The sequence below is a fragment of the Protopterus annectens genome, chromosome 9.part0 (assembly GCF_019279795.1).
Source record: "Protopterus annectens isolate FY-2018-M chromosome 9.part0, PAN1.0, whole genome shotgun sequence".
NCBI classification, from domain to species: Eukaryota; Metazoa; Chordata; order Ceratodontiformes; family Protopteridae; genus Protopterus; species Protopterus annectens.
In genome coordinates this window covers 1,011,088,967-1,011,114,408 of record NC_056743.1, presented here as the reverse complement: position 1 = coordinate 1,011,114,408, position 25,442 = coordinate 1,011,088,967, and the positions used below count along the sequence as shown (strand labels likewise).

The 25,442-nt window shown below is 36.4% G+C and overlaps 1 protein-coding gene across 1 annotated transcript in view; it reads left to right on the top strand.

The window, feature by feature from the left end:
* Positions 1–24,882, top strand: part of LOC122810618 — a 703,010-nt gene extending 678,128 nt beyond the window's left edge. Inside the window, exon 9 of the mRNA XM_044082194.1 lies at positions 24,572–24,882. Within this exon, the coding sequence (XP_043938129.1) occupies positions 24,572–24,882 (311 nt within the window). The remainder of the gene's footprint in view (positions 1–24,571) is intronic.
* Positions 24,883–25,442: the final 560 nt, after the last annotated feature.

Sequence of the window (25,442 nt, the reverse complement as noted above, 5' to 3'; positions counted from 1 at the left end):
GTCAAAGGTACACCATTCACGCTACGCCTCCAGGCTAAAGTGCAATTGTGTAGGATTCAGTAGTCGTAATTGTATTGTCCATCTGCATGGGTGTCAAAGGTACACCCATTCACGCACGTCTCCACACAGAAGACGCTCTAGCTGAGAATCGAACCAGACAGCATCTTACTGTGAGGTGACAAGCTCACTAAACTAGGTATAAATCCCTATGTCACAAGATGGGTTGCCAACTGACTCATGGACAGAACCCACAATGTGAAAGTAGCAGACTCCAAATCCGACTTCAGACCAGTGACAAGTGGAGTACCACAGCGTTCAGTCCTGGGTCCTCCCCTGTTTGGTATCTACTTCTCTGAAGTACAGGCTAACACAGAAGGTCTTTGTCTAACAAACTTTGCAGATGACTGCAAACTAGGAGCCATAATCGAAACTCCTAACGATGTGGACATACTACAAAAGGGCCTCACTAAGACAGATGCCTGGTGTCAATGCCATGGCCTGAAGCTCAATGCCAAAAAGTGTATTGTCATCCCCTTTGGTAAAAACTCTGTACCCATGAACTATCACATAGCTGGTAGTCTACTTAATGCCAAAAATGTGATACGAGACATTGGGACACAGGTGGACAGTAGTCTTTCCTTTGATAATCACATCACCACAGTGGTCAGGAAATCCTTCTACATGGCTCACCTCATAACAAAAGGTTTCTCATCCAGAAAAATAAGAGGTCATTGTTCCCCTCTACTCATCACTCATTAGACACATTATAGAGTACAACGCTCCTTTTGGTATGTACCTCACAAGACATCTACAACAACTGGAAAGGCCACAGAAATACCTCACAAAGAGGATTACTGGCCTCAAACAGATGCCCTACACAGACCATCTCAAAAAACTGCAGCTTTACTCTGTCACATATCGCCTACTCAGAGGTGATCTCTGCCTAACATACAAAGCTATGTCAAACCCAGAGCTGTTGGACATGCTCCACTTAAAGAAATCCCAATCCCTCCAAGCTACACGCTCTACAGACCTAAACCTTAACACCACAATAAACAGAAGATGCTGGAGGGATAGATTCCTGTCCCAGAGACCTCCCATACTCTGGAACAGACTACCTATCTATGTCAAACAGAGCTCCTCATTAGCACTCTTCAAGAAAACTCTTGATGATTGGATGGGAGATAGGAAATTCACCCCGGGGATCTGTGGCTCTGCTCAACAGGGGCACAGGAAAATAATTTTCTTGGGTGGCGAAAGCCAGGGTACATTACTGGCTAGGCTTATATAGGCCCTAGGGCCAGTAGCCTAGTACCCTGCTATGAACCTATAGGTACAGCCTCAGATGTGCAGGTAGGCAGCCATTTTGTAGACTTCCAACTGGGTCACAATAGAGGGAGCTGACATAGGCTCCGAATGGTCCTTGGGTTCTTCATCCAACATGGAGATTCCTAGAGATGGACAGCAATAGAATCGATGCATGCCTTTTGGGTTTGTTTCTTAAGCCAGGTCTAAACACCAGGGTGGGTGGATTTGGAGGTTTTAGAGGCAGGTTCTCCAAATAAATGGAAAGGAATGACAGATGACCCTGGAGTCATAGGGACAAGCACCTGATAGATCTCTCTCTGAGTATGGTTGTGTATAACCCCCAAATGAAAAAGGCACTACTTGTGTCTATCTTTATGGGGAATCTGCCTCCCACACTCACAATTTCCCTTTGTAAGGGACATGTAAAAAGGTAAAACTAAAAGAAAAAAAGGAAGTAAGAGACCCCAATGGGGCACTTATCTTTAGCAGGCTCAAAAGCTGAACCAACTTTGCAAATGTCTTGCAGATCTAATTCAAGGTAGTATTCATACCGGTGACAAAGAAGTTTTGAGGATTAGGTGCGTGTACTTCAAATATGTACCATATGCCTTAGTCATGGGACATAAGTCTGATGTATGGTGTCTTGGAGATATAAAGGCTTTTGTATGCTGGCTAGATGTTTAGCTGTCCTTGGCAGGATAGCCCAGTTGCAAAGAATATTGCAAAGTGATAACCAAAACCAACCACAAACTGCTTGTTGAAAAAAACGAGAAGGAAGTACCGCCAATAAAGAGAATTGCAGCTAACCAGGAACCTTCACAGTTGCAATATTTTGTGAAATAGAAAGGTAACACCACCAAATCGTGCCAAATAGTCCTTTATTGACCTAGGTTTCGTTCATCTACGAACTTCATCAGAATACAATCAAACATTCATTCATTGCATTTTTATATCATTCTATTCGTTCTTAATTGATTAATTATCACAAAGTCCCTCCTTTTTTACATGACTTATTTAAAGGGGTAATACTACTTATTTTAAAAAAACTTTCATTACATTCATACTTTTACATTTTATATCATCTTAATCTAAAATATACATATTAAAAAATTATAATACAAAGTGAGAATAACCTATATAATCTCTTAAAATTCATGTATATCCAAACTTATTTGTATGTGTATATATATATATATATATATTGAAATATATATATATATATTGCAGTTTGTTGTTGCATTCACATACCCCCTTACAATAACCCAACTTATCACTCACGTACAGTTTAATATAATCAATTCTAAAGTTACAAAATAAACTTACATACTTTGATCCAATACTCTGTATATAATGTGATGTACATATTATAAATTATTTGTCCTATTAATTTTAATGAATATTAAATATATAACAATTATTAACTATACAATGTATATTATATAACCCATATACATTGTTTACCATCTATTTTCTATCTATGCATGTTGTAATAATAATTCATAGATCATAAATACCACACTGACCACTGATGTCTATTATACTATACCAGTAATGATAAATGACCATATTTCATTAATGTTAAAAAAACATCCTATTTACTCATGAAACATGTCATAAATGTAAACATTGCAACATATTCACCATTTTATACTCCATTTATATTATTTATTCCTAATACAGGCAAAATTGTGAAGTACTCATTTAATCCTTCAAATATGTACCATATGCCTTAGTCATGGGACATAAGTCTGATGTATGGTGTCTTGGAGATATAAAGGCTTTTGTATGCTGGCTAGATGTTTAGCTGTCCTTGGCAGGATAGCCCAGTTGCAAAGAATATTGCAAAGTGAGAAGGAAGGACATCTAAATAACAGACAAAAGAATTCCTTTTCTTTCTTGTCTCATAGGAGAAATCCTGGTTGATGAACATATTTCCATCCTCCCTGCCATCTGTTTTGGCATGTTTCCATACCTCTCAATACCTTCTCCCTCAACTGATATGTCTGAAATTGGGCTATCACTGGTCCTGCTCTTCTGGTATCCTTATTTCCTGGTTGCTATGCCATTTTATGAGCACACTCTTCATATCCCACTCTAGTATTCCAGTCCACTGTGTCAATAACTTTCACTGCTTTCAAGCACTCAGAGCCCTTATATTTTCTGGGTACTTTCTCCTGGCTTTGTCTTACAAGTAGACTGCCTTCATCTCCTAGCGGTCTAATCTCACTCCTGCTGCTTCTGCCCATAGGTTCATAGGTGCATGCTAGGCTAATGGCCCTGGAGCCTTTACAAGCCTAGCCCTTAGGATTACCCTGGCATTGTGCCACCCGACCTTAGTTCCCAGTGCCTTGGTCGAGTAAAGCCACTGGGGTGAATTTTCTATTTCCCATCCACTCATCAAGATTTCTCTTGAAGAGGGCCAGTGAGGTGCTCTGCTTAACATGTATGGGAAGTCTATTCCATAGTGTGGGCAGTCTCTGGGTTATGAACCTGTCCGTCCAGCATGGTTTGTTGATTGTGGTAATGAGATTGAGGTCTCTGGAGCGTGTGGTGTGGAGGGATTGGGATTTCTTTAAATGTAGTATTTCTAACAGAGCTGGATCAGACATGGCTTTGTAAGTCAAGCAGAGATTACCTCTAAGTAGGCAATATGAGACCGAGAACAGTTGGAGTTTTTTTAAGTCTATCCATATAGGACAAATGTTTAAGGCCGAGGATCCTTTTTGTGAGATACTGTTGTGGCCTCTCCAGTTGTTGCAGGTGTTTAGTGAGGTACATGCCAAATGGGGCATTGTACTCCATGATTGGCCTAAAGAGGGAGACAATGACCTCTTTCTTCCTAGATGCAAAACCATTAGTAATGAGATGTGCCCCATAGAATGACTTTCTGACCACAGTGGCAATGTGGTGGTCAAAAGAGAGGTTGTCAACCTGTGTTCCCAGATCTCTTATAATGCCTTCTGTGTTCAGCAGACTACCATCGATGTGTTAATTCATGAGAAATGGAATTTTCCCAAAGTGGATGACGACACATTTTTTGGCATTGAGCTTAAGGCCATGGTCTGACACCAGTAGTTCATCTCAATTATTCATTTTCATCTATCAGTGCTTGCAATATGTTTACATTTTCATTTAGGCCTTCATGCATCTCCATTATTTTCTGATTTTGGGTCAAGAGGTTGTCTATCAAGGATTGCTTCAGCTTCTTTATTTCCTGCTAGATCTTTACTAATTTGGCCTGCATTACCCTCACTCTTCTCTAAATATGCTTTTTCTTTTTTTAGCAATTATTTGACTCTTCTCCTATTTTTACTTTTTAACTAATACTTTCAAGTACAATTTAATGGCGATCGAACCTTATACCAAGAATTTTGCAGAGATCAGCAAATCTGCTGTTACTCAGTATGGAGCCATACTGAAAGTTTCAGATATACTAAATATTTTAACTAATCTGTCAGTTCACTGTCCAAGTAACTGCTCACACCAGCACTTATTTTTGGAGTGAATGATGACAGAGTCTGGCTATGCATCCTACTTTGACTGTGATGAATTCAACTTAAACAGACCAAAGCTGCTAGGATCTCTTCTTGGAACCCGGGAATTATGTTTAATTGTTCTTATATAGTTACTAAAAACTAAATGAATTAAAATGAAAAGCATCAGTGATCATTACATACCCTACAGGAAATGGATTTCACTCAAGGGCGCTATCTCTTCATTCTGTAGCTCCAGAAATAACCTCTGATAAAAGACAAAGCCATTATGTTTGCATGCCATTCTGTGCATTCAGTCTAATATATGTAGGAACTTGCCCTGTTCTGACAACCACAACCAGCCCATAACCTAGTAAATTTAGAGACCTTGACTGACCTTTGAAAAACAGCCAATATGACTCTTTTTTTTTGGTTTCTTACAATTGTCGTATGGTCCATCATCTGAATACTGTTCAAAGAAAGACACATGCAGGTTAAGTACCAGACAAATCCCCCAGTGACAAATTATCTATGTACTTGATTTGCATCTAAAATGCTTCATATTCACACATCTTCAGCTGCTAGGTTAAAGCTCTGAAGCTGTATGGCAACTATAGGTTTTTACACATCAATTGGAGGTCTAACAAAAGTGAAGTAATGTCACTCAAAATGACCGTAGAGTGTCTGATGACATTGTTTTAATACAGCTAAGCATTAAATCATTCTTCAGAGGATGTGATAATGTCTTAATATCAACAAAATGCATTTGTGGGCTTTCAAGATGACTGCACATTGAGTAACAGCTTAATTTCAGCTCTCCCAGTGTGAAAATAGAAACTCGGAAAAGAGAGCTCTTTTTGAGTAAACTGCAACTACTGATTAGTAAATGCACTGCCTGGATGCCATCAAAGAAGAAATTTAGAGAACTTGAAAGAAAATTAACCACAAAAGTTGAGGAGAAACCACTGACTAGGAAGAGTTCTGCAGCTGCTCAGCAAAAAGCAGTTCAAGCTTCAGCTCTGGTGCAAGACATGACTTCTAGTAATAAGTCAAATGTAGTCAGAGCTGATTAAAATGAGTGAAATATTGAAGGAGTATATCAATTCAAATAACAAAAGGCTGGAAAAATGGAAGAAGCTTTAAACAGACATTCAGATGAGCTGATAAAACTGAAAAAAAAATCATAACTTAAAATTAAGAAAAGGCAGGCTGAGTATGATACTGCTCAAAAAGAGATGTTACAAAAATAGTAGTATTAGAGGACAAAGCACACAGGGAAAACCTGGGATTTTCTACAGTACTGGAGAAACTGGAAGGAACAGACTATATTAATTTTATGAAAGCACAAATAAACAACTGGACTGGTATTCCACAGCAGGAGTTAATTGAAAGGGCACATTGTCTGCATGCTCCAAACCTGACCAAGAGAAAGCAGCCAAGACCTCTAATAGTAAAGATGCAATCCTACCAGCCAAAAGAGTTGATTCTGACAAAACCATGGTAGAAGGACAAAGTACAAAAAGTTGTAGTTTGTGTGGATAATTACTCACTGTACACCAGGCATAAAAGGAATACATTTATTCCAGCAAATCATGGAATGTCAGAAAGCAGGTATGAGATTCAAGCTGCTCTATCCAGCTATCTTCAGAATATTTTTCCTGGTGGGTCAAGGTATTTTTTTTATACAGAGCATGCTAAGGAGGAAATATAAAAGCTTATCCAACAAAACGTGAGCTATCAAACAGAAGAGGATTGCCCTTCTTGTGCCCGTGAAACCTTTTCCATCATTCCAAAGAAAAAGGCTTGAGAGACAGGAAAAAGCACAGGAGTTTGTTGAAAATGAACCAGAGACTGGAGTTGGGAGTGGGAGATAGTAAGAAAACAAGCAACTTGGAGATTAATGATTAAATGTGGGATTACAAAGCATCAATCACATCTGTGAAATATAGCAGAACAAGAAAATCTGAAAATATAGTAGTACTTTAACTTTGTTAAACTTGTGGGGGACTCCAAATCATATGCCCTACTTCATGTCATTAATGTTTGTAAGAACATTAAGGAGGGGGAATAGGAAGGAAAGAGGTAACCAAGTAAAACATGATATATACTTCATGTTATATAGTAAAGTCTTTTTGGTTATTTTAGTGTGTAATAGGGATACTGAAGTACCCTTTTCCTTCTTCCTTTCTTCTTATTCAGTTTTCAGAAATTTAGACAATGCAATGTATAAAAAAAAAAGCCTGGAAAAAAAGTATTATGAAGTTAAATTGCTATGCTTTTATTTACTTTTGTATAGGGGAATGACTGGATTAAGGCCCCTGGCTTGATCTAACAAGTTTTATGTGGAAGCAAGTAAACAAAAGAGCATTGAATGTAATGAAAAGTTTTCCTTTAGCAAAGAAATCAACATCGTGAGAAGCTTGTAACTGAAGGCAAATGTGCAACTGGTTCTCATGTTTCTATGGAGATAAGCTGATGAGGGCAATAAAAACAAAATACTTTTTTCTTTCAATGGCTAAAAAAATAATGTTTTCTAAAAACATTCAAGCTGTTTTCTACATCTGGGAGAGGAACAAAACAGACAACACGTAGTGTAAGTAGAAGCACAGGCTGTACCATGCATTTTAGCATGGATAACCTTTATTATAGGTCAATTTAAGCCTGAGTGTCTAAATATTATTCTGGGACAAATGTTCCTATTATGGGAGTTAAATATCATTATTTAAAGATGTACATAGTTTTGTGTCTTTGTATTAAGTTAATAGACTCTGGGTGTGTTCTGGGGTTGTGTTTGCTTTTTTTCATTTGAGGGTTTTCATTAAAACAAAAAGTCTTGTAAGATGTGACATAGGGTCAAATGGATACGACAAGAAACACCTGTATAAAACATCAACCTGCCAAACAAATATTAGTGTATGCATGTGACACAATTTATTTTATCTATTTTTGTTTACCAGGAAAGTCTGACTGGGCAGTACCTATTTTTAGTGCAGGCCAGGGAGAAAAGCTTCATTTTTACACTGCATTATACTTAGTTCCAGTTAAACACAGAGTAGTTACATTTCTATTTACATTTATACATACAAAGTAGTTACACATATGGTACTTAAATTTATACAGTCTAAGATTTTACAGAGGTATGCGTTACTAAAGAGATAGACATGTGCAACTTAGTGGATTGTACAGGCAGCAGTTATGTACAAAAATGTCATTTCAGTGAGAGGTTGAGAATAGTCTTGTTAAGGAGAATATTTGGAGAATATCATATAGTGAGCACAAAGTCTTAACCTGGTGTTAAGCATGTGCAGGATAAGGATTGGTTAAGATGTTATTTAAGCAGTGGTTTAAAACTACGGAGTTTGTCAGATAGTTTTATTTGTATGGGAATACTATTTCAGAGGTTAGCAATGTATTGGAAGTAGAGCAAGTCTATTGCAACATTATTTGACTTATTTGTGAATAGTAAGAATTTGTTACTAGAATGAGGTCCCTTGCTGGACAGTAATATTTTTTAGTGCAGGGCATTTTCCTGGATGATAAATGAGTTTGTGTGCTGTAGGTAGTTGTGCAGTTCAAGCCAGTTTAATTGCTTTAAGCTATGGCAATGGTGGATCCTATGAGGGAGACTGGTGGCAAATTTAACTATTTTATTGTAGCAGGAGGTGAGTTTTTTCTTTTTATTATTGTTTAAGTTTGTAAGCATAGGAGTGGCATATAAGAGTTTGCAGTAAGAAGCTGGCTGCTATAGTTTTTCTTGCTGGTGTGTAGAATTAATGGTATGCAGTATATGTTAGTCATATTTGAGACTGTCATCTTAAATAATGACTAGAGGTTTACAGTGAGTTACAGTTTCAGTGAGAATATTATTTGCTGACTTTATGGTGAAAGACTGCTTTTGAATTTGGCAACTCTTTTAAGGTAAAAACCATTCACTTTGTTTTTTCGGGGGTTGAGTAGAAGGTTTGATTCTTTGAGCCAGGTTTCAACAGAGGAGAAAAATTGTGGGATAATGTCCTGGAGCTCATTTATTGTTGAGGCTGCACATCTTCTTCTTCTTCTTTCAGCTTTTTCCCGGTTAGGGGTCGCCACAGCGGATCACCTGTCCGCTCATGATTGGCAGTGGAGTTTTACAGTGTCGAGTTGCCAGCCCGGTGCCCAACCTTCCACAGAAGGCACACACATGCACGCACTCAGACCTAGGGCCAATTTAGTGTGTCCAATCCACCTACAGCATGTCTTTGGGATGTGGGAGCAAACCGGAGCACCCAGAGGAAACCCACGTGACCACAGGGAGGACATGCAGACTCCGCACAGAAGGTACCCAAGCCGAGGATCGAACTGGAGAACCTCTTGCTGTGAGGAGGCAATGCTAATCGCTGCACCACCATGGCCACCCTTTTGTTGAGGCTGCACATACTGTTAAATCATCTGCTTACTGAACTAATCTAGAATGGCGAGTAGAGGTGTGAAGGTTATCAATAAATGTATTAAATAAGAGAAGAACAATGACAGAGCCCTGAGAGACACCTGTAGCAACTGGGTGAAAGGATGATTAGGTTTGTTGCCATTTAATAGCCTGTTACCTTACAGATAAGTAACTAAGTAAACATGGCAAGGAGTTTTGTGAAAGTCATATTGAGGAGAGTTGAATATGTAGTTGCTGGTTTGAGATAATATCAGATGCCTTTGACAAGTCTAAGAACATGGAAGCAGACCATTGTTTCTGCATTGATTTATTACAGTGGAAAAATGCAGTAGAGCAGTAGCGGTGCTGTGATGAGGCCTAATTTCGAAAAGCAGGTTATTTGAGGTTGGGGAAATACTTTAGCAGTATATGGATCCATTTCTCTAAAAACTTTGGAGGGGGGAGAAGAAAATCACTATTGGTCTGTAGATGTGCTGCCTTTGCGGACTAGTATGATGCAAGACTTTTTCCACAGTGATAGGACATATCTTTCTGCTATAAACCTATTAATTAGTATGGACACAGGGAAGGCTAGGACTTCTCCAGCCATGTTTAGGTAGTCTGATGGTAGTTGGTCTACAACTATTGAGGCAGTTTTTAGTTTAAGGAACAACATTATGTGTGAGGTTGATACTGGACTAAAATTGTAGAGCTGTGGGTGGTTTTGGTTGGACAGGGGTAGATCTAGCAATGTCTAACAGAAGATAATATTGGTTGTATAAAGTAGGAATTTAACCATGTGGGGATAGAATTTGTCATATTGTCCATTTTTGAAGAGGGAGCAGTTGTTTTCCCAGGGTGGAGTTGTTTACTTAGTAATGACCAAAATTGTTTTGATGTAGGTCTTGTAGGTTGACATAGTACATTTGTTCATCCTGTTTGAAGTGGAGTTTTGCAAGGTTTCTAAGATGTCTAAACTGCTGGAAGGCATTTTGAGTTCCATTTTTATACTGATTTTTCCAGGCTTTTCCCTTTCAGCATAATTTTTTTGTTTCTTTTGTTAGCATGGTGTGGGGTTGGACTTTACTCTTTTACAATGTACTGGTGCTATATTATTTAAAGGTCTATAAGAATACATCATTAAAGTGTTCTACAGCAGTATGTAGTGACATTATTCTAAGTACATTCCAATTATATTGTTTTAATGAAAATATCTTTGCTGAAATCAGTTGCATTTCATATTTGGTTACAGATAGGTTTATCTTGGTTATTGCGAGTTCTAATGGTATAATGTTGGTATATGGTCACTTATGCTAGTGAGAGGCAGCCTACTTTTGTCAATTTGTCTGGCTTGTTTGTAAAGCTTCAAGTTTAATGTTGAGCATCTCCCTGAAGTTTTATTGATTTAAGTGGGTGTGTTCAATTGTTTGAAGGTGTACAAGTTTATGGATTCAGTGGGGGTAGTGGAATTCATGATTTGCCAGTCTATATTTAAGTCTCCAAGTATTATAGTTTCAGTGTTAATTTGATGGGATATCCAATAGAGGATATTTTCAGCAGTATCGATGTTATGCCCTGGTGGTATATAAATTGCCATTAAACATATAGTTTTCCTATTATTGATTGGAGTGTTATTAGAAATTCAGCATTGTTAAATTTGGGTATTTCCTTTGGGAGGAAAGTTATGGTTAGAGAATTTTTAAAGATTAATGCTGCTTCATCTGCATGCTTGTTTTGTCTTTCATGCCTAAGTATATCATATACTGGGGTGATCTTATTATCTTTTATTTCTTTTTTTAATCAGGTTTTGGTAGCTATGACTACATCTGGAGTGTATGTAGGAAAGGAGGCATAGATGTCATGGATTTTATTGCATACACCTCCTAGGTTCAGATTTAGTAGGTGAATTTGTGTTTCATTTTTTTTTGTTTGTTTTTTTGAGAGGTATCAGGTGACTGGTTCATTTTGAGGTTAGAAGTGATGGTTTTATGAATAGAGGGGCGTGAGTTGGGATGAATCTGTTTAAATTGATATTTTACAGAGGGTAGAGTGCGGCCAGATATATTTTGGTCCTGGTTTGATATCTGTTCATAAATGTGGTTACTTAGTTTTAAGGTATTAATAGATAAACCAGATGTGGTTTGTAGAGATAGGGTGCTATGGGGAGAGACAGGCTGGGTAGATATTGATACTCTTGTGAGGACTGGTTGAAGTCCTATGTATTTGAAGGAGGTGGATTTGATAACTGGTGATGGAGGCTAGTAGAGTAAGGAGAAATAGTAGAATAAATTGAGTTGGGGCATTTTATTTAACTTGGGCTTTATCTTTGATGTAAATTAGGATTAGAAAATGTTAGGAGGGTACTGGTTTGGTTGTAGAGATATAATGCGATAGTTATAAGGGGCAAGGAGTAGGATAATTTGACAGAAAGAGTTGGGTGGTAAACTAGAGTGGGTGTTACTATCGAGAGCTGTTCTACTGATTGCTTTTTTCTGGAGGGAACCAGTGGTATTGGTTTGTGGGATATGTGGGTGGTGCTATGGAAGTATAAATGTAAAGTAATAGGGGTAGGTGGGAATTTGGGGTTAGACTAGGGGAATGGAGTGAGTGTGAACAAAGTGGGTTGAAAGTGCAACTTGGTAAAGAGACAAAGAAAAACAATCAGTGACTGGACTTAAACAGCCACAGATCTGCTGAGAGAGATATGTAAAAGGAACTAAACAATTTAAAAGACCTCTGTGCTAGTAGATGAAACTCTTGATTTTAATGCTCTAGGACACAGTTTTAATCCAATATCAGGTTATCCTAACTAATGGTGATATACAACAGTAAAAATTGCACTTGACTGTTTTGTAATGGGAAGTAGACGTCTATGGACTTTTAATTGCAAAGTCCAAAGCATCTCAATGATCAGCAAAACAATGAGAAAAAGTAAGCTAAAATGCATGGCTGCAGCTCAGGAAAAGTAATATACGGGCTTAGAAATGAAAGTGGTTACAGAAGTTTCTGGGGCAAAGGAGAAATAAACTTAAGGAAGAGAGACAGTGGACTGCAAAAAACAAATCAATGGAGGCCAGTTGGAAGGAACGAATACCGATGGGGCTGTTGTCGTCTAAGAAAATGGAGCTATTATAGTGGACAAAGTTCTTTGTTTTAGGCTACCAGAATATTTATAATTTACATAAAAATATAGCCTGCAGACTGGTGTTCAAACTGCAAACTTCACTGTTGCATACATATATATTTGCTATTAGGGACACTTCTACAGAAGAATAAAAACGCACTTTTCTGGCTTAAAGAGGTAGTTGAGTGCACTGAGTCATTGGCGACTGTGTACAAATGCTGTCTCATAACTGAAAGCAATTTAACAACGGTCTTGGGCTTAGACAAATAAAAAAGGAAGGCAGACCAAGGGTGCCTTTCTTGAAAGCATGCAGTTTCACTGAGAAAAGACAGGATGATATAAATAATGGGAGTAGCAAGTCTGGAAGAAAAGAAGAAAATATAAGAGAAATAAATAGGTTGAGTATGAGCAGTAAGATTAAATGTCAGTGTCTGTTTGAAGTAGAGAATAAAAACTGGCCAGCAGGATGTCTGTGGAGGAGGGTTTACAGACTGTAAGGCTATTGCTTACAAACTAGGACACTGAATCACTTAGTCTTCAGACTAGTCACTGTGCAGGCTAAAATACACACAGAAAAGACTGGCTGCTTAACACTTACTTAAAGCACAAAGGCAGAGGTGGTACAAAGTTTGCCCAAAATAAATGGCAGGTGGAATGAATGGACTTCCTTTTGATGAGCCTATTTTGTATGCTTTAGGAATGTTTTCAGTGAACCCCGAAACTCCTTGCATCCTGCTGGAGAGACATTTAAAAGAATCTGTTATATATAACAGCTGGGAATAATAACTTCTTATAATAGCAACACTTTCCATATTGTCTTTGAATGTGAATGGTCTCACAGGTATATCCAAAAAAGAAACAGTAGTGAACTATTTTTAAAAATGCAGAGTACAAATAGATATGCTACAAGAGACACGTTTGGAAAGCAGTGAGCATGTGAATTTGATAAAGAAAGGATTTCAGGATGGGTATTCAGTGAAATATCTGGGACAGAGAAGGAGAGCATTTATATTAGTTGCTAGAGGAGGTTCAATAGTGATAGACAAAGGAAAAAAAGATAACGGTGGTAGATTTGTAGTAGTAAGGGGCTACTGGCAAGGGAGGATTAAGCCGGCACATACTTGTATTATACCTAAAATTGCTACAATGGATCTTAAGAAAATTCTGGGAGAAATGATCAGCTTTCAGCAGGAAACATTACTTATAGGCGGGGACTGGAATTTAATTTGCAACAGTGAGGATGTATCTGGGGGCCTAGAAGGGAAAATATAACAAAAGAGGAAAGATTTTTTGAAGACATTTATGAAAATATTTGGTATGGAAGAAATGAATTCAGGGGCTTGGAGAGAATTTAGATATTATTCCCCAAAACACAAGAACTGGGATAAACTAACAGAAATTATATTTCACAGGAACATTTACATTTAATTCTAAGTTTTAATACACATCCAATAACTATTGCAGATCATATGCCAGTAATAAGTATAATAAAAATGCATTGTAATGAAATAAAAATAAGACACTGGTGCTTCCCCGCCTATGTGTTAAACAGAGAGGCATTTAAGGAATGGGTAGTGGAAATTATTAGGAAAGATAGAAATTTCTTCAGAAAATATAGTTTGGGCATGGGAGAAAATGAAAGTGGAGTTTAAAATTTGGGTAGAAATAAATGATGAGAGATATGGTTAAGAAGTAACAAAAATTACTTCAAGAGACTGACAAAAGATTAAAGTATTGTAGAACAGGGGGAATCTTATAGAACAAGAAGAGGTGCAACTGCAAGTGCTAAAGAGAAAATAAGGGATTATCTCAATAATATGCATGTGTTTTGTAAGCAAAGCAACTGTTTTCTACCAATAACTCCAGAGCACAAAAGCTTTTAGTGCAACGACTCAGGCAACAGAAAATACAAAGGGTTGTTTCAAGCATAGGGAGCAGCCTTTAACAAGGAAAACAGAGATATTAGAAATATTTCAGAAATTTTATGAAAATCTGTATAAAGCAGAGAATTCTGGAAATTAAGAAAAAGTACAAATGGAAATGTTTACAGAAGAATTAAATATGCCAAGGTTAAAGGTAGACGAGGCTCAATTACTAACAGTTAGGCTAGGAGGTGAATTAAAAATGGTGATGTATAAATAATCTATAGGAAAGTGTCCTGGAATAGATGGTATTCCTGTGGAAGTTTAGAAGCTATGAGGGAAGAAAGTGATAAAGATCTAGAAGTCTTTGTTTAACAGTATTTTAAAAGGAGGAGAAGCACCAACATCTTGGAAAATCAGTGGTAGCTGTAATAATTAGACATGAAAAAGGCCCATCAGATACAGCTTCATATTTCAATTCTAAACCATGATTATAAAGTGTTTATGTCTGTAATGGCTAAAACAATGGCAAAGTTAATGCCAGAAGTGATAGACATGAATAAATGTGGTTTTATGTAGGAGAAACAAACATTTGATAATATTAACAGAACAATGATGATCCAGGGGGAAGTAGAAAATACCACTGTTGGTGAATAATGCATAGAAATTATTTAACAGAGTAAGCTGAGATTTTACGAGTAGGGCAATGGAAGTATCTGCATTCCCTAACAAAATAATAAGGTTAATTAGGAGGATATACGAGGGATCAGAAGTGAAAATTAAAGTGGGGTGTTTCCTCTCTGATAAGTTTTGTCCCCTTTATTTGCATGATAAATATAACTATTGGCAAATAAAATAAGGGACTCAAATTCAAGGATGTAATTGGTATGGTGTTCAAGAAATGTTGGCTTTATTTGCAGATATTTTCTACCCGATAAAACAAGAAAAGGACATTTCAGTGTTATGGAACATTTTGACACAGTTTCAGAACTTTTCAGGATACAAATTAATGAAGGCAATAGCTGTTAACTATGCACCCCCACCCAAACTAGTTCAAGAATACCCATCTGTATGGGGACATGGTAACTTAAAAGTACGGGTTGAAGGATTCTGTTATGGCAGTTAAGAACATGCGGAAGGAGACTAAACAAGAGAGAATACAACAAATGAGAAACTGGAGGTTCTGTTTAATGGGTATGGCTAGCAAGATACAAGCAGTAAAAATGTTTTTATTCCCTTTAGTTTTATATACAGGTTAGGCATATTTTTTTTTATCAGCCAGAGAATAAGTTGCGGATAGCAATAAAGAGTTGAAGCATTTTATCTGGGAAGGGAAGAAGGCAAGAGTCAAGTGGGATAAGTTGATCCTTCCAATAGAAGGAGGTGGTTTGGGATTACCAGATTTGAAGGGTTATTTCAGAGCTACATATTCAAGTTCATATACATAGCCCAAGCAGAAATCTAGGATTCAAAGTGGAAAGAGATGATAAAGAAACGGGGAAGTGGGTGGAAGCTCAAAAAATAAGGAGAGACTGGGATTTTGGTTGCAGATTCTTAAGGAGAATATCAATAACCAAGAAGAATACGATAATCATAAAGGAAAAGAAAAAATTCTAAGAACCAAGACAACACGGGAATGGAGAAAGGAGATACTGCTGATAGGGGTGCCTACAATTAGGGGTACAGAGAATAGACAAGAGGGGGCTGACGTTTACTGCAGAAAACAGGTAAAGGAACCAAGGTACTGGAAAGAGAATTACTGAGGGAAAGGTAATAGTATGGGAAGAGGACAAAGAAAAATTGATTTGTACTGCAGGCTAGAGATTGCCTTCCCTATCAAGGATTGATATCAGAGTATAGTGAAAGAAAAAGGAAGTGAAACATCAGCACTAGTAGAGTTTTTAGCAGAATCTAGAACAGTAACCACTGTTAAAAAGGGCATAATATATTTGCACAATAACTATAGCAATCAATCAGAGGAGGCTAGAAAGGATTGAGAGGAATGATTGGGTAAGCAATTCACAAACATTGGGAAGATATATGTATGGTTCCCAAATATGTAACAAATTCTAGAAGATTTAAAATTTTTGCTTGGAAGTATTATATCCCAAGCAGACTCAAAATAATTTTCTGTCAGGTAGATTGGAAATGTTGGCGGTCTGATGGGGAGGAAAGAGGTAATTTGGAACATTTTTTGGTAGTGTAATGAGTTGGCAGACTTAAAAAAAAATCCCTACAGAGTACTCTGTCAGAAATACTGGGTAAGCAAATTGTTGTAACTAAGGAAATTATTTTTTGAGCTATGATACAGAATCGGAATTGCCAAGACATAGTAAGGCCTTACTGACTTTAGTTATGGTGGCTGCCAAAACACAATTACTAGAAAACAGAAATCAAGTCTAAACCAACCATATTAGAAGTAATGAATATAGTAACAGAGATAAAAAGAACTATAAATCTTTAGAAAAGGGGTAGGAGCAAATTACATTGAAAAAATGGGAACTGTGAGAACAGTGCATGCAGAATAATGTTTTTGAGGAAGAATGAGGTTTAAGGGAAGGCAGGAACTGAATGAGCTATGTAATGTTTGACTGTATAGAAGATTGTATGTGATGTATGTTTGCAACTGAAAAGATGTCAACATGATTTATTTTCATTTATATAAATGTTTGCCTATGTCATAAATGATAATTTAAAAAAGATGCTGCTTGTTGAAAAAAAATATGCATGTGTAATAAAAATATGCACATGTAATAACAATAGAAGATCCATTGTATTCACACTTCTACATGATGCAGACATCATAATACAGCTGTTAAAGAAATCATAATTTCTCAAATCACAATATTCTTGATAAACATAATCTGTCTAAACATGTATCATATTTAAAAGCCTCTAATCCCACAAATGTCAAGCACTCTGTCATGTGATTGCAAACATGCTTTTTGAATGCGAGACTATACCTGCCATCTGCCATAAAATTTTACAAGCTGTTTCTACAGAGACTCAAAATCTTCTCATGGTTGATGAGGTACAGATCACTTTATACCTCATGCCTGACCTTTGATGGCTATGTACATTTGTGAAATGAGAAACATTATTTGCATCACAGGTGAATATCATGGTCAGGGCATGAACACAGTACATCAACAAATGTATTATTCATGTGTGTGCGTGATGCCATGCATGTGAATAAGGACTTATTTTATTTGATAACCAAGTTATCAAAACAAGCTTCCTGCAAGCAACTCACTGTCTCTTAATTTTAGTGGCATTAGCTTTGCAGCATCACCTAACAGAGCTTTATCTGTATTCTTCCATGATGTTTGCACACACTAACATATCCTGTTTTCTCCTTTTATACTGAATAGAAAACACAAAATCCAGGAGTATCTCTGCATCTGACTTATTTGCGGATTGCAAAGCCTAGTTCCACTGATTTTACATATAATTTAACAAATTGAATACACAGTCCATGTGTGACATGTCTAATCTCATCTAAAGTGTGCTAATTAGTAATGAGTGCTCTCTCAAATTTAGTTCAACTTAAACATGTACAGTATCTTTGCATACACTGGTACTTTGTGCATTTACTTCACTTAAATAAGAGCAGTATTTTAAACTTTTGAGTTATTTTTTAAACTATGTTCTTTGTGGCCAGGAATACTCATCATCAGCTGCTAACAAAAAAAAAAGCCCTTTCTCCCTAGTTGAGCCACAGTCCGTGGCTTGCTCATATGGCCCAGAGCCACCCGTTATGATTTCCTCCTCAATTCTTCACCAGGGATGTATGTCAATCATAGCTCTCTCCAGATAGCAATCATACATGGTACCAAAGCCGAAACTACAGGGCCAACTCAGTGATACATGCATGCTTTATCACAAGCACTGACCCTGTTTACTGTGCAAACTAGTGCTTGTGAAATCCAGCACACCTCAATGATCTGCTCCTATTTTGTCCCATCGGGCCTTTACCAGATTTTAGCAGCTCAGAGCTTCCAGCTGTCTCCTCCTCCAATGATATGGATGGCACAATAGTATTTCCTATTGCTCCAGATTCCCCAGTACCCTGGATGCTACTCAAACCCAGGTCATTTGTGCCTCAGACAGTTCTTTCCATTTACACTGTGGAGATAGCTACATTTTAAGATGAAAGCACCAGGTCACCAGCATTCACGTGGGTCATATTTGAAATACTAGCAGTAGAGACAGAGAAGCAGTTTTGAAGAAAATGACATACATGACACCAACTGTATAGATCTCTCTCTCTTTTTTTTTTTTTCCAACTGTTGCATAGCTGATCATGCATCAAGCAAGGAAAATGTGATAATAGCACAGACATAGCCAATCAGGAGAAGAAATACAATGGGAGCACAATGTTTCCCTGGATCCCATTACAATAAAGAACTAATTATACGTGCTGCTCTGCTCCACGCTGGATTCATTGCATGTGTTTGGTATTTTTATAGTAATTTAAGAATTTGGAGGGATTTTTTGTGGGGAACATAATAGATTACATGTGTTTTTATTTGGCTTGCTGTTGCTGAGTGTTTGTCAGGTATTTAAACTACAGTTACAGTACAACGTTATTGTTTATAGCCGCATACTTGAAGTGCAAAGATATTACTTGTCTTGGAGCTTTTGTAATGTAGAACAGAAGATTAGTCAAGTAGAAGATAGAAAAATAGAAGCTGAAGTTATGAAATATTTGCGAAGTGAAGGATTCAGTGTAGAAAGTCTAACACAGGTCATATCAGCATGATGGAACAACCAGTCCCTAAAGTAAGGAGAAACAAGAGGAGCAGGAGACATCTAAAGAAATATGGACATGGGAAAGAAAAAGAGATTTAATATGGTGCAATATTTATGCAAAGGAGAAAGCAAAACTAATCAATTCAAAAAAAGCAGCACCAAAGATATCTGAAAAGAAATACAGGCAAAGGAATCCAGATATGGAAAACCTTACAATACAAAAAATAAGAAAACAAAGAGAAAAATTAGAAAAGAGGATTAGTAATGAGAAATTAAAGAAACAGAAACTGAGGTTATTGAAAACTTGCAAAGTGGAGGATTTAGTGTAGAAGATTTAACTCGGATAATACAACAGGATAGAACAATGGGCACCCAAATTAAGGAGAAACCAGTGTTGCAGGAAGCATCTAATCAGTTGACATATGAAGATACTTTGGAGACTTGCATAGGAAACCAGTACACATTTTCAGTTGGAGCTGTACAGCAAGGGAAAGAACAGGAAACTGTGGCAACTCTGACACAGTTAATGCCGTGGAGTGGTAGGTTAGTGAGTTCTCATATGAAAGAGCAGCGGACGGCATGGGGTGAAACTAAAGAGAACATGGGACAAGAAGCAGCTCTGGAACTTTCTATAGAATAGCTGCAGAAATTGTGAACAAAGAATGTACCCTCAGTTTAGAAAAAAATTATCTAAATGAAGAATTACTTGATTTAATAGAGATGGATAGATATATTAAGATCAATGAAAGAAATAGATTGCAGAAGGTCAATAAAACCCCAAAAATTAGAAGTTTGATAAAACAAATGAACACAGTAATTAGGACTGTCCATAGAGATTCATGTGATATAACAGAAGTAAATAGGATACATTACTGTGCAGCCAAATTAACAGATAAAGTCCTACCACAAGAATACGGGGTAGTAAGGGAAAAGACAGGAAGAAATCGAATGCCATCATGGAAGTATCAAATAGAGAAAACTGTAAAGCAATTAAGACAAGAAGTGTCACTGTTAGAAGAGTATAGAAGAGGGAACAGATCAACAAAAATGCTCAGAAAGACTTACATGATAAAAGCAATGCGCAGTATTATAACGGATTGCGATTTATCATGCACAGCCTCAAATAATAAATTAAAAATCTCAGCACAGGCAGAAAACTTTGAAGATACACAGATAAATATAAAGGAAAAGTACAAAATAAGCAATTTACTGATGACCCAAAAAAGTTTCATAGAGAATTGGGAAACAAGGTAAAAGGAATAGAAAGACTGCCAAAAAAAGAAGAAATAGATACATTTTGGAGAAGTATCTATGAAGATCCTGTGGAACATAAAGATGCTAAATGAATAGAAGAAGTAAAAGAAAGAATAAAAAGTTTAAAGGTACAGGGTATGAAATGGGATGAAGTAACAGCCAGAGAGATTGAAACAAAGTTAAGAAAAGCCTGTAATTGGAAAACCCTAGGCCCAGATGCAGTAGCTAACTTCTGACTAAAAGTTCAAACTTTTGAAAGCCAAAAAACAAACCACAATCCAAAAATTGGCCTCAGTTGCAACAAGATGAAGAAAGATAAAAAATTCCAAATAAGCAACTAAGAAGTGCTTACAGAAAGAACTTTAATTTAACAAATAAAAATAAATCAGATACATCCAGTGAATCAAGCACTTTTGTCTCCAACAATAAAGTCAGATAATCACAAAAAAAGGGTAATATTTAGGATGATGAATGTTTTATGTGTGATTATCTGACATTATTAGATGTAAATTGTAGGAATAGTCATTGTTCATGAATTATTCATGAGCCCTGGATGTTGATTGGTTCAGTAATTAACTTTGTATTATAAATTTGCTGTCAGTTGGGGCATGCTCTGTCTTGATAAAGTCTACAAATGGTTGGAGACGAAAGCGCTGGATTCACTGGATGTATCCGATTTATTTTTGTTTTTATTTGTTAAATTAAAGTTCTTTCTGTAAGCACTTCTTAGTTGCTTATTTGGAATTTTTTATCTTTCTTCATCTTGTTGCAACCGAGGCCGATATTTGGATTCTGACTAAAAGTATTAATATCTTTGCACAACAATTTAGTCATGAGTAAGAACTATTTCTATACACATCCAGAACAGACACCAGCCTGGCCAACAGGAAAAACAATGCTCCTACTTAACAGTGAACCTGCAATCTACCCTAAAAATTAGACCAATAACTTGCCTTCTGATGACGTATAAACTATACACTGGATACACTGGACTTGATACCGACAGAGTATATAGTCATATAGAAGAAAATTAAATTACGACAATAGAACAAAAATAGTAATAAAAATAAGCCATATGGAACAAATGATCATTTGTTGTTAAAGTCATAGTGGAGAACTGTAAAAAGGGGAGGAATCTAAGTATGGCATGGATAAACTACAAAAAAGCATTTGACAGTATCCCACATTCATGGATAAAAGAATGCTTAAAAATGTATAAGATATACCCTACACTGAAACTACATCACAGCTACCATGAAACAGTGGCAAACCACTTAACAGTTAAGCCATGATAAAGGACAAATTATTATTCCATGGATAAAAATCCAAAGGGGGATATTTCAGGGTGACTCTGTCACAGTTGTTCTTTTGTCTTGCCCTTGACCTTTTAACTTCTCTGCTTAACAGATTAGGCCATGGCTATAACTTGGCTCCCAGAAAGCAACAAAGTGTAAAGACTTCACATCTTCTCTTTGTTGATGATTTAAAACTGTATAGCTCATCAGATGAGGAACTGAATGCACAACTGCAAGTAGTCAAAACTTTTTCAGATGATATAAGAATGTCATTTGGTTTTGACAGATGTGCAAAAGCAACCTTTAAAGCAGGAAAGCTGCAGCACCAAGAAAACATCAGTTTGGGACAAGAATGTGATATAAAAGAACTTGAGCAAGAGGGAGTGTATAAATATTTGGGAATTGATAAAGGATCAACAATAAAACATAAACAAATATGAATAAACTCAGTAAGGAATATTTTAGAAGACTTAAATTAATCCTGAAAACAGCACTGACATGTAGGAAAAAAATTCAAGCTATAAACCGATTTGCTCTTCCTGTCCTAACTTACAGTTTTGGAGTGATTGACTGGCCTCAAAAGGTGTTGGACAGATTAGTCAGGAAAACAAGAAGGATGCTTCTTGCTCATGAAATGTTTTATGAAAAATCAGTGCATACCAAGATTATACTGTATATATTCCCTGTTCCGAAGGAGGTATGAGCCTCCTTGAAACTGATTACAAGTGTAGGTCTGCAATCATGGGACTGCATACATATCTGCTGATCTCAGAAGATCTGAAGCATAATGAAAGTTTTGAAACATGAGGAGAATAAATCTAAGAGGATGTCCCTTCTTAATCTTGCAGAGGCATCAAGTGGGAATGGAAATCAGAGTAGAAGTAGTTAAAAATAAGGCAGCAACTGAATGTACCAAAAAACAAAAGAAAGAAAATAAGGTTAAGGATCAGATGAGAAGGCAAGAAATGTGGAAAGTGCATAAATATAGTCGCAAGTATAGAAAACTCCTAGAACAACCTCAGGATCAAATGCAGGAATAGTTAACGAGAGGCGAATTCAAACCAAAAGATGAAAGGTTAATATTGGAAGCCCAAGATAGTGGACTACATACATATTTGGTTTACAAAGTCCACTGAACATGTGGGAGAAGCAGACAAATCTAGGTTTTGTAAAAAAAAAAAAAAAAAAAAAAAGAATTGGAAACAGTTGCACACCTTGTTGCTGGTTGTGACATACTAATGGCAAAAGGATTGTATACTAAAAGGCATAATAATGTGGAGAGACTGGTGCACTGGGAATTGTGCAAACATTATAATATTGAAGTATCTGAAAAGCACTGGAAACCTGAGCCACAAAACATCATAGAAAATGAAGTCTACATCACATGGGATTCACCTATTATCAACAGTTCAAAAGATAGATGCGAGAAAACCAGATAAAGTGGTCCATGAAAAAAAAAAGACAAAAGTAGCATTGATCACTGAAATCGCTACACCCAGTAACTACAGTGTCTTGCGTACAGAGAGACGCAGTCATAAAATATCAGGATTTGCAGGCAGAAATGAGAGCAATGTGGAAAAAATATACACAGGCAGTTCCAATAGTAGTAGGAGCAATGGGACTTATAAAAAAGGATCTAAAATCATATTTAGATATGTTATCGATACATGCAACTCTGCATGACTTGCAAGAGGATTCAGTACTGGGCACACTGTGGGTATTGTGAAGAGCACTTCTGACTGACAAAGATTGAAACAATACTAATTTCATGAACTTTAATTGTACTTTGACTTAGGAATGGGTCCATTCCCATCATGGTATTAGAAACCGAAAAGATTTGGAGAAATTAAAAAAAAAAACACGGAGACACTGTGGAATTCGTATATTTATGTAAGGGGTATTTAGGTGCAAACCCCCTATGGGGATATAAAACTAATTTTCTTTATATGTTCTTTTATTCTGGCTTCTGTATAGCTGAAGTTTGTGGTTCAGTTGTAGTACTTATGATACACCAGCTTTTATTACTGTGTCATAGATCCAAATAAACTAGGCTGACTGGGCACAACAAATAATTTCTGCCCCTTCACTCAGTTTAGCATTAGGGGTGGAAATAAGAAGAAAGAGCTTCCCAAGACTTGAATATAAACATGAAATGCATCAGCATTAGACTCGGAGTAATACAAAACAAAGACTGAGTGTTTTCAACTTGAAGGGAAGGAGCACCAACAGCAAAACAGGGTCAGGAACTTGTGATAGCTATTAGATGATCTCAATATATGTAAGGTAGGTGAAGGATCATAAGGAGAGCCGAGTAATTAAAATGGTGAATAAAAACAGATCTAACCAATAAAAAAGGAGCTACAATTCCTCTCTGCCGGTAGTTGGTATAACCCACTCTTCAGTACTGAAAGTAGTGCTGGAAATTGTATGTCAAAATATACATACAATGATGCACCTTGTATTTTACACATGTCAAATCCTCAAATTTTCAAGAAGCGAAGGGATATATCAAGTACTAATAGGCAATACTGGTACAAATTCATGGCTACAGGTATGAAAACGACATTTTTCTGGTAAAAATTTCTGGGCAAAGATATCTAGAAGTATAGGTTTAAACTACACTTGCATTGTGTTTTGAAGTGTAAGTGTAACAGACCAGCTTATGTGTTGAATTTGTGTGCACCATCCTACAATAACAGAAGTAGTTCTCCTGTGTCATTTTAGATATGGCTCATTAGGATTCTCTTCCTGAATTACATAGGAAAGAGGTTAGTCTGATGGGCCTAAATTGTTTGGGTCTGATGTAGACCTCCATTTGTGAACTGGTACAACTACAGACTGTTGATCCTCAGTGATGCATCCATGTTGACATTCTGTTTAAAATGATAGATAGGGATTTATTTAAGTTTTCATTGACTGTATTAAAGATAAATCAAAATAGACACCATGGCTAGCAATAACTAATTTTTTCATAAGATCACTAACAAACACTGGGACAAATACATTTTCACAAGGAGCATCTTCATGTATCAATAAAATGCCTAAAACACAGTTTAATAATCAAGTAAACTACATGATTTTCAATTAAATCGACATAGATTTAAAAATTAAAAAATTTTGGGATGACCTTACTAAATTCTTACAGGCTATTTTTACAGATGCATTTATTTCAACCGAATCTTTAATTTTCCTAAACGTGAATGATAATATTGAAATGAATAAAAAAGACTTGTATCTACTTTGGTCCATATTGGCTGTAGCAAAAAAATGTGTAACAAGAAATTTGATGTCAACACATGAACCAACTATGGAAGGTTTCTTGAAGTTGCTGAAAGAAGTTGCATTACTTGAAATCAAAATTAAAGAACTGAGAACTGCTCCTAAAAATGGATTAATAATCCTTGGGTGAAAATCCTTGCTCTTATTGAGACATTGAAACTTGACTCAAACTAACTTATCATGGGTAACCTGTATGAAATTAATGTATGTATAAAATTAGCTTTATATAACAAGGTTATTGTTCAAGTCAATTGTAAATAGTGTAAATAGCATGTTATAATTCGAAGTTATTCAGAAACTGTATGATTAATTATCATTATATATGAAAAATAAAAAAAAATTAAATGCACAGATTTTAAAAACAAAAACATGATTTTTTTTTATCACAATCTGTATTAATTAGAGAACAACCATCTGTTGTGAACTGAAGGAGCTTTGGTTTATCAGTATGATTGCAATGTTCAGAAACCAAAAAGAATTTGACTTAATGGATTAGTGCATAAACTGATAAACCAAAAGCACAAAGATGACACACTGACCGAACTCCAGGACAAAAGTCACTTTAATTATTAAGCGCTTTTTGTTTTCATTTAACAAGACTAGATTAGATGAAGTCTTGTTTAATATTTGCAATATTGTCATCTAGATACAGTTCAAACTACTTCAAATTATTTTAATATATAATCAATA